Genomic DNA, 8,713 nt, shown 5'->3' on the forward strand with positions numbered 1-8,713 from the left:
TTGTATCAGGCTCCCTGGAAAATGCGTCTGTGCCCCAGATTGGGGATCACATCAGGCATGTTCCGAGTTTGAGTGGGTCTCCATTAAGCGGCAGACATCTAATCAGACGGCGAATTGCCTCGTTTCAATTCATTTTCGTCTGCCTGAAAGACGCTGACAAACCAACGACCCTACAAACATGCGCACATGGATACTGTATGTATGTATATTTTAATGATTTCTGCGGTTTTTGTACACATGCTGATAGTGATAATATAGTTGGCCCCACGCATTCAAAGCGTGAAATGTTCGCTCTCTTCTTTTTCCTATCTGTCTGCTTCCGTTTCCCCCTCCCCTGTCATCGAGTTGGTGATAATTTTCTTTAAAATATGAAATTGGTATTTAATTCCAAATGAGCTTTGTAAATTATTAGTAGACATACAAATGAATCGAGTGATTTAATATTAATTAACTGCCTTGTTTAGAGAATTTAAGGTTATTATCAGTAGCTTGTTGAAATATAGGTGGCTCTCTCTACGAATAAATCGCTGAAAAGTCAGCGCTAGATGGCGCCTTGATATCTTATGCTGTTAACATGTAGATAATATGAAGAAAAAGTGAAGCCTTTTTTTTTAATCTGTTACTTTATGTGGATTATTATTTCTCAAGAATACCACAAAAACTGCTGGGGGAATACCACATAAATGGGGTCGATGGGCAGTATTTCCTTTAAATTATTAATAAAGTGTAAATGAGGCCAATTGAGGGAACCATGTCACCTGTTGTGCTTCCTCCTCCGCAAATCGGCCTCCTTGGCCACGCAATAACCTCCGGACTGTTGACGAACAAGGAACACTTGCCATGGACAACGGACCGACTGATGCCACGCCCACTGCCGCCGCCTTCCGGCTGATTCTGCTTAGCAAATCGAATCCCGTGATGGGCTGCTACATGTTCTGGACCAGTTTGCTCGTGCTGAAGATGCTCGTTATGTCGCTACTGACCGCCCGCCAGCGAATGAAGACCAAGACCTATGCCAACCCAGAGGACTTACGCCTCAGTCGGAGTCCGGAGGTTCGATTCGGAGATCCCAATGTGGAGCGAGTGCGTCGGTAAGTGAAATTAGTTGGACATATAAATAAAGGTACATTATTACCACCTCATACTTTAGCTCTAATCAAGTTCTATTTAGCCAACTAAGATTACCTAAATTTTGCATATCCTTTTCAGTGCCCATCGCAATGACCTAGAAAACATTCTGCCCTTTCTTCTGATGTCGCTGGCCTATGTGGCCAGCGGACCGAATCCCCTGACCGCCCGTCTGCTCATCCGGATCGGTGCAAGTGCCCGGCTGCTCCACACGGTGGTCTACGCCATCATCCCGGTTCCGCAGCCAGCAAGAGCCCTGGCCTTCTTCACCACCTTCGCCATCACCTGCTTCGAGGCGGGCTACGTGCTCGTCTGCTGTATCAAGTACATTTAGACTACTGCTGACCCCACTTTGCCAACTAACTACTCCTCACCCACTCGCATTCATAGCACCAGTGATGTCAAGGTACAGATTTTGGTGCTCATTTTTAGTGAAAACGTATGGTTTATACATTTAGATGCTTTAATTTAGCAGCATTTTTCCTAACTTTGAAGTATAGGTCACCTATAATTGGTTGTTAAAGAATATATAGGTAATGCAATTGGGTGAAAAAATTTTGATATATATTATATACACAAAATTAAAACTTATTAAAATCATAATTTTGTCAGGACAAGAGAATAATCACTTATCACCTAGGTTTAAACAAGTAAGATTTCAAAATGTTCAGAGGTAAAATAATCAAATTTGCATTAGTTTTATAAGTAATATTTAGTTTATAGTACATTTTTTTTTGCATAACACACATAAATATGTTTTAGTTCTAAGAAATCTATTGAAATACTAGTGTACCCTGCGTAGAGGCGTAGTTTAGCTGGCCCACATGGACAAAGTAGAGATACTACTTGTCCGATGGCTGCACAGCACCTTAGATTCGCTTCGACGCAATTCGTAACCAGTTTGGTCGCATGCTTATGTGCTCCAATCTCCACAATGAGCTGAGAGTGCGGCTCTACCATTTGTCGAGATCGGCTCAAAGCGAACGCACACACATTCCGCATCCGCCATGTCGGCCGCAGCTAGTAATTCCAGCAAGATGATGACATCGCCCGGCGATATGTTTACCCTGGAGAATCCTGTCTTTTGCTGCTATCTTTTTTGGTCCACAGTCCTGGTGGTGAAGATGCTGCTCATGTCGCTGCTAACGGCCGTCCAGCGTTTCCGGTACAAGGTAGGCTATATGAAGATAACTTTATGTCGCTGCACTTGCTCAAAGGTCATCATCACTCCACCATTCCATTCACAGCTGCTGGCGATCGTACCGTTGGCACTGCGGCGCAGGGTAAAAACTTCGAATCTCCATGTCATCGCGATCACATTCGATTATTCAGATTAACCTGTTTTAGCCTCGTTCTAAAAATGGTTATTTTCCGCTCTTATAGATCTTTCCCAACCAGGAGGATCTGTTCTTCAAGAATCTCGAAGTGCAATTCGATGATCCGCATGTGGAGCGGGTCAGAAGGTGCGTTATTACCTTTAATCTACCAAACAAGAAGATGTTAAAAACTAGTAGCAACATATTTATCATACATGTGTGTTTGTACTTGACTCAACCATGATTTAGAGAAGTTCGACTGCAGGCCATGCAACTATAGGTTCACATCTTAATAATCTTTACCTTACTTTCCTAGGGCCCATCGCAATGACATGGAGAACATTCTGCCGTACTTTATCATGTCCTTGATTTATATCAGTACCAATCCGAATGCCGATGTGGCCTGCATACTGTTCCGAGTGGCCTCCGTGGCCAGGATCATACACACTCTGGTTTACGCCGTTTATCCGGTGCCGCAGCCATCGAGGATTCTGGCCTTCGCCACAATGCTCCTGATCACCTTCTACATGGCCGCCGTGGTCGCCCTGCGCACCCTAAGCTTTATCTGAATAAATTCAAGTCCCTTTTGGCTTAACTCTCAAATATAATATGAGCTTTTCAAGAAGATTAACATTGCGTACCTAGTTGCTGGGTTAAAGGAGGGAAACATTAATAATTTCCCGCTTCAACTGCTAAATCTTTAGGGACCCTCATTTGCGAGCATAGTTAATTACGATGTTGATAATTAAAGCTCCTAAGAACTACTTTTTGAATGACAAAAGGGGTACTTATTTCCTTATTGACCAATTAAAAGCTAACAAACTGCTATTAGCGGCATCCTTGGACAAGAAAATTACAAACCGGTTGGCTTTCAATTAATTTAGTTCTATAATTAGCTTGAGATGCAACAAAAACAAACAGTTGATGGGACTGGGGATCCGAGGTGTGGCACAGGGGGTGTGTGTGCAGGACTAGTGTTATCCTATAATCCTGGTGTCCTCATCCCAGGATATGTCGGTATATCTAGATATTGAAGCCGGCATCGCGCATGCACTTCTTGTGCGCCTCTATCAGCGCCAAGCAATTCTCCTCGCCGTTCTCCACAATGCTGGTGGGGATTGGGTATCGAAATTGGATAAGAATTTAGTTGTTAGCCATGTGGTTGCGTCATGGAATGCAAGGTGCACACTCACCAGGCGTCACGTGCCCGCTTGGTCTCCGGGCAGGCGCAACATGCCTTGCACTTGGGCTTCTCGCCGGATGCGGTGGCTGCGGATGCGGTGGTCAACGGGTGGGCCGCCGAAACACTTGGAGCTGCAACTCCCTGAGATGCACTGTTGCCCATTCTCCAATCGGGTATCGGTCAAAAAAGGCTGAGAAACAATATTATGGACGTTACTGAACCGCCTCACGTTTGTTTATATAATAAAACTCACTTCGAGACGGATATTTCACCACAATTCGGTTTATCGGCGCACAGCACACGAAAATAACTAAATTCAAGTTCAACGAACAGGGCTGTCAATGGCTGACAAATATCGCCGTGAGTGCTAAGGGTTGGTAGTCCGTAAAACTATCGTTACGCGTTGCTTAGAGTTGTTAGGAAATTGTTGTAGGAAATCTGTTATAAAATCTGTTCTTTTAAAAACAGTATGCTACTACGAAACTATATTAAATTGCAGATTATATTCAGCATTGTATATTATTAATTGTATATACATATATTTGGCAATTCTTTTTCAGTTGTGAAATTTGTTAGTAAAGTCATGATTTTTCATTTAGCGTCGCATTATAACCTATGCTATAATATTTTTATATTAAGTCTTAGAATTTACGGCACGCAGGTTTTTAAAGCCATGTGACAGATGTACGACACGTGACAACCCTAGCGAAGTTCATTTTAACACACAGAACAGCTGCACCGCCTATCGATAGCGATTAGTGTTGCTCAACAACAAAATGCAAATGTCAACAAACAAATTTAGTTTTAATTTACATTTATTTTATGTTTCCATCTGCTCGCTGGTTTCTTTTTTCTCAGACTGCTCCTTCAGCCGCTGCAGCATGTTATGGGAGACCAGATCGAGTTTCAGGTGCTGCACACTGAGCGCACTCCCGTCCCAATCACGCAGCATTTTCAGCTTGAGTGGATCGCAGAGGTTCATCAGCTCCAGACCGCCAGTGCGAAATTCGTTGCGCTCCTTCTCCAGCGTCATGGTGATCACATCCTTGCGGGCGGCATGCTGATTGGCCCGATGTTTGCCAATCGACTGCTTTAGGTTGATCTGCTCCAGCTCCTCGTCGAATCTCGTGAAATAGAGCTCAATCAGATCCTCCAGCTCCTGCGGCGTCAGCGGTTCAGTGCGTCCCTCATCGATTTGGCCGAGAAACCAGCTCAACTTTTCGCCGGTGATGTTGCTTTTGATGGCATGACCCAAACGGACCTTGTGCTTGTTGTTTTGGCGACGTGCCTTCTTGCCCAGCGCCTTGGTTTTCCTGCTGTTGGGGTGCTTGCATTTCTCCAGTTCCTTGCGCAGATTCGTCTGGGGTTTGAAGTTGTGACAACTTTAGTTTTACAGATAAATTGCGATTTATTTACCGCGCACTTACCATTTTTACTTCTGCTATTGTTTTTCACGTTGTTAGTTCTAGTGCTGGTAAACACGGGCAAGCACATGTTATGCACGATCAGCTGGATCCCTAGTGGTGGGCACTTTAGCACTGAAGATATTTAATATGTTTTCATAATATAATATTTATATTTATTGAAAAAATAAATAATCATGCATTGAGAATGCATTAAATATATTTAGAAGGGGTTTATATTGATTAACCACAGCAGTTCAGCTTGTTATTTTAAGTTATGCATTGGTGATCTTGCAGTTATATCGATACTTTGTCTATCCCTTCTCTGAATCATATGTTGCCGCATGCACATATACAAACACACACAGGCACAGCTGCTCGATCGCATGAAGCTAAAACCCACGATCAGAACCGATCCGCGTTTTTATCCCTTGCATTTCTAGGTTCCAAAGTCCCGCTAAATGGCAACACACCTCCTCCGAAACGGCGCTACCTGTTGGCTGCTCAGGAACTGCATTTCCCAACGTGCCACGGTGAGTAGCCCCCAAAAACCACCCGCTAATCGGTGGCCAAAAGAAAAACAACACCGCTGTTATGTAATCTCACAAACACCTTTCGCGCGCGAAAGCGAGATAGAAGTACATATCTCTATACTCTTCCAATCGGCGGAATTTGTTTTTCTTACACAGAGGAAAAAAGTGAGATCAAAGATCAAGGTTTAGATGTGTCGGAATATTTCAAAAAATTAGTTTATTCTCAAATAATTATTGATTTCTTATATATTTATATGTAGTTCAAATTTTAATAGTAAATTATATGAGTTTTTGATATATTATAGGACATTTTGTGTATTATTGAAATAACGTCTTGCTATTCCTCTTAACTTTAATTCGCATGTATATCGCAATGCATTGGAAATTAATTTTTTAAAATTTTTATATTGCTTGAAATTTAAAAAATCGTTATGTATGTAAATATTTCAGTACTGTGAAATCAGTATATATCTATGAAAAGATAAAGAATTCAAATTCGCAGCATGAGTTAAATAATTATATCTTTTCCCCCATCCAGTTGAGACGCTGCCTGCATGTGACCTCCAGCATGGACAAGACGGTCTCCTTCAACCTCAGCGACATTGGCGAGGGAATCCGCGAGGTGACCGTCAAGGAGTGGTTCGTGAAAGAGGGCGACACCGTGGAGCAGTTCGACAATCTCTGCGAGGTGCAATCGGACAAGGCATCGGTGACCATCACCAGTCGCTATGATGGCAAGATAACTAAGATTCACCACAAAATCGATGAGATTGCGCTGGTCGGCAAGCCTCTGCTCGATTTCGATGTGGTAAATGAAGAGGAAGATGAGGCGGAGGACTCTTCTTCCTCCTCATCCACATCTTCCGATAGTTCAGCCAGCGAAAACGAGGAGAAGCAATCAGCTGAAGCCTCGGCGACGCCCACAGGTGGTCGTGTGATCATACCCGCTACGCCCTCGGTTCGTCGTCTGGCCAAGGAACACCAGTTGGATCTGGCCAAGGTGCCAGCAACGGGAAAGAATGGTCGTGTGCTCAAGGGTGATGTCCTGGAGTTCCTAGGCCAAGTTCCTCCGGGTACCAACGTTCCACATCCCACACTATTGGCGAAAACGCCCAGTGCTGCTCCCACTGGAGCAACGAGTGTTTCTGTGCCCGCTGATCGCGTCGAAGTGCTCAAGGGAGTGCGCAAGGCCATGCTTAAATCGATGACGGAATCCCTGGTAAGTGCTTCACAAACTAACGCACTGATTAATTACTTATTACTTAATTTTTTTTGTCCCCATAGAAAATCCCCCATTTTGCTTACAGCGACGAAATCGACATGACCCAGTTGATGCAATTCCGTAACCAACTGCAGTCGGTGGCCAAAGAGAACGGCGTGCCCAAGCTCACGTTCATGCCGTTCTGCATCAAGGCTGCCAGCATTGCGTTGTCCAAATATCCAATTGTTAACAGTTCCCTGGATTTGGCCAGCGAATCTCTGGTCTTCAAGGGTGCCCACAACATAAGCGTTGCCATCGATACACCACAGGGTCTCGTGGTGCCGAATATTAAGAACTGCCAGACAAAGACTATTATCGAGATTGCCAAGGATCTGAATGCACTGGTGGAGCGCGGTAGGACTGGCTCCCTGTCTCCGGCAGACTTCGCCGATGGCACCTTCTCGCTTTCCAACATAGGAGTGGTGAGTACAAGTGAATACTTGGGAATGATTGCAAAAACGATCATGTTCTGTGTATCTTACAGATTGGCGGTACCTACACACATCCGTGTATAATGGCGCCCCAGGTGGCCATCGGTGCTATGGGTAGGACCAAGGCGGTGCCGCGTTTCAACGACAAGGATGAGGTGGTCAAGGCGTACGTGATGAGCGTTAGCTGGTCCGCCGACCATCGCGTCATCGACGGCGTGACCATGGCCAGCTTCTCCAACGTCTGGAAGCAGTATCTAGAGAATCCTGCCCTCTTCCTACTGCACTAGAGAGCCTATTACTCGAAAACACTAGCTTTTACGGATGAGGCTTTTTCCCAAGCATTTATCTAGACATATCTTATATTGTAAATTGTACGACAATCTGCTTTGAGCTGGAACAGGTGCCATGTGCCGCCACCCATCCCCGAAATGTGCATTTATAGGAGGAAAGCCACTCTGAGCGGCTCCTCGATTACTTTAAGCTCCTGGCGCACATGGCTAACTTTCCGTTTATCTACTTTTATCGTTGTTAACGTGCATTTATATATCAGTTTTTTTTTTTAAGTTTGTTAAGCAACAACTTCGGCGTACAGTTCAACTGTAGTGCATGCATTTATATTAAAGCTTTGTTTCAATGGCTGTCCAATAAATATCAGAAACGGTTTATGTAAAGCCCCCATCTTTGTGCATATTATCCGGGGAACTAAGTGAGTTTAAAACTGTTTGTAATTGTCTTACAGCTTAATCTTGCGATGCCTTGCCTTGCTTGGTTTACCTTGGGTATCTCTTTCAAGCTGGAATTAAGTAAGTTAGTTGGCTGTTGTGGATGTTCTTGAAATCTGTTTCGCTTAAATTTTGGCTTTAAGCACTCGCTAGTACTTAGGATTATTATTTTCTGTAAAATATAAATAATTCAAGCTTTAAAGTTACTATTTATTGGTCTTATTCGTGTGTCATAAAATGAACTAATGCGGGTTTTTAAGAACACTTTTGCGTTTAACTTTCCTAACTCGCTATGCGGATATGTACATGCGAGCTTTAAAACTTTGTTTTGCTGCAGGTTTAATTTAATTTGGGCATCCGGTCGTTCCGTTCAGCTCCTGCTCCTCCAGGACCCCCAGAATCACTCGCACCAAACACTTTACTATATATGTATGTATGTATGTATATGTTGCTACATGTTTGCCTAATATGGCCAAAAGTGCCGCTAAAAACGTAAGCTAAGACCATCCATAATATTTTTGAATTTTTTGACCTCATTTTGACCTAATTAATCAAAAATAATCTGAATGCGAGTTCGTGATATCTTCCAAATATTGGAGAAGGCAAAATTAAGTTTAAAAGGACATTTGTTTTAATGTTTTATTAATTTTTAAGAGATTTCTCCGATAGCGCCATGCACCAAAAAAAAAGCTAGTTTCCAAAAGCGACAAAGTGCCATCACCAACGTAGCACCAAC

General features: G+C 43.4%; 5 protein-coding genes across 6 annotated transcripts; 3 read left to right on the top strand and 2 right to left on the bottom strand.

The window, feature by feature from the left end:
• Positions 1 to 1,709, top strand: LOC117147998 (microsomal glutathione S-transferase 1). The gene is made up of 2 exons (XM_033315154.1): positions 1 to 1,091; positions 1,210 to 1,709. Exons 1-2 carry the CDS (start codon positions 841 to 843, stop codon positions 1,460 to 1,462), a joined length of 504 nt encoding a protein of 167 aa, XP_033171045.1. The 5' UTR covers positions 1 to 840; the 3' UTR covers positions 1,463 to 1,709.
• Positions 1,710 to 1,807: 98 nt separating this feature from the next.
• Positions 1,808 to 3,069, top strand: LOC117147997 (microsomal glutathione S-transferase 1). Of its 2 annotated transcripts, XM_033315151.1 has the most exons (4): positions 1,808 to 2,300; positions 2,376 to 2,411; positions 2,512 to 2,591; positions 2,761 to 3,069. In XM_033315151.1, the coding sequence occupies exons 1-4, from the start codon at positions 2,136 to 2,138 to the stop codon at positions 3,011 to 3,013; spliced, it is 534 nt and encodes a 177-aa protein (XP_033171042.1). In that variant the 5' UTR covers positions 1,808 to 2,135; the 3' UTR covers positions 3,014 to 3,069. The 2 variants fall into 2 exon arrangements, with proteins under 2 accessions (XP_033171042.1, XP_033171044.1); XM_033315153.1 differs by lacking the exon at positions 2,376 to 2,411 and having other exon boundaries at positions 1,854 to 2,300.
• Positions 3,070 to 3,308: 239 nt separating this feature from the next.
• LOC117147999 (cytochrome c oxidase copper chaperone) lies at positions 3,309 to 3,986 on the bottom strand. The gene is made up of 3 exons (XM_033315155.1): positions 3,881 to 3,986; positions 3,638 to 3,817; positions 3,309 to 3,552 (listed from the first exon to the last, which is right to left on the bottom strand). The coding sequence occupies exons 2-3, from the start codon at positions 3,787 to 3,789 to the stop codon at positions 3,468 to 3,470; spliced, it is 237 nt and encodes a 78-aa protein (XP_033171046.1). The 5' UTR covers positions 3,790 to 3,817; positions 3,881 to 3,986; the 3' UTR covers positions 3,309 to 3,467.
• A 438-nt stretch (positions 3,987 to 4,424) lies between these two features.
• On the bottom strand, positions 4,425 to 5,164 carry LOC117147854 (translation machinery-associated protein 16 homolog). The gene is made up of 2 exons (XM_033314929.1): positions 5,055 to 5,164; positions 4,425 to 4,987 (listed from the first exon to the last, which is right to left on the bottom strand). Exons 1-2 carry the CDS (start codon positions 5,055 to 5,057, stop codon positions 4,448 to 4,450), a joined length of 543 nt encoding a protein of 180 aa, XP_033170820.1. The 5' UTR covers positions 5,058 to 5,164; the 3' UTR covers positions 4,425 to 4,447.
• Positions 5,165 to 5,371: 207 nt separating this feature from the next.
• Positions 5,372 to 7,926, top strand: LOC117147853 (lipoamide acyltransferase component of branched-chain alpha-keto acid dehydrogenase complex, mitochondrial). Its single transcript, XM_033314928.1, has 4 exons — positions 5,372 to 5,563; positions 6,102 to 6,782; positions 6,848 to 7,246; positions 7,309 to 7,926. The coding sequence occupies exons 1-4, from the start codon at positions 5,492 to 5,494 to the stop codon at positions 7,540 to 7,542; spliced, it is 1,386 nt and encodes a 461-aa protein (XP_033170819.1). The 5' UTR covers positions 5,372 to 5,491; the 3' UTR covers positions 7,543 to 7,926.
• The last annotated feature ends 787 nt before the right edge of the window (positions 7,927 to 8,713 follow it).

The sequence above is a fragment of the Drosophila mauritiana genome, chromosome X (genome assembly GCF_004382145.1).
Source record: "Drosophila mauritiana strain mau12 chromosome X, ASM438214v1, whole genome shotgun sequence".
Lineage (NCBI taxonomy): Eukaryota > Metazoa > Arthropoda > Insecta > Diptera > Drosophilidae > Drosophila > Drosophila mauritiana.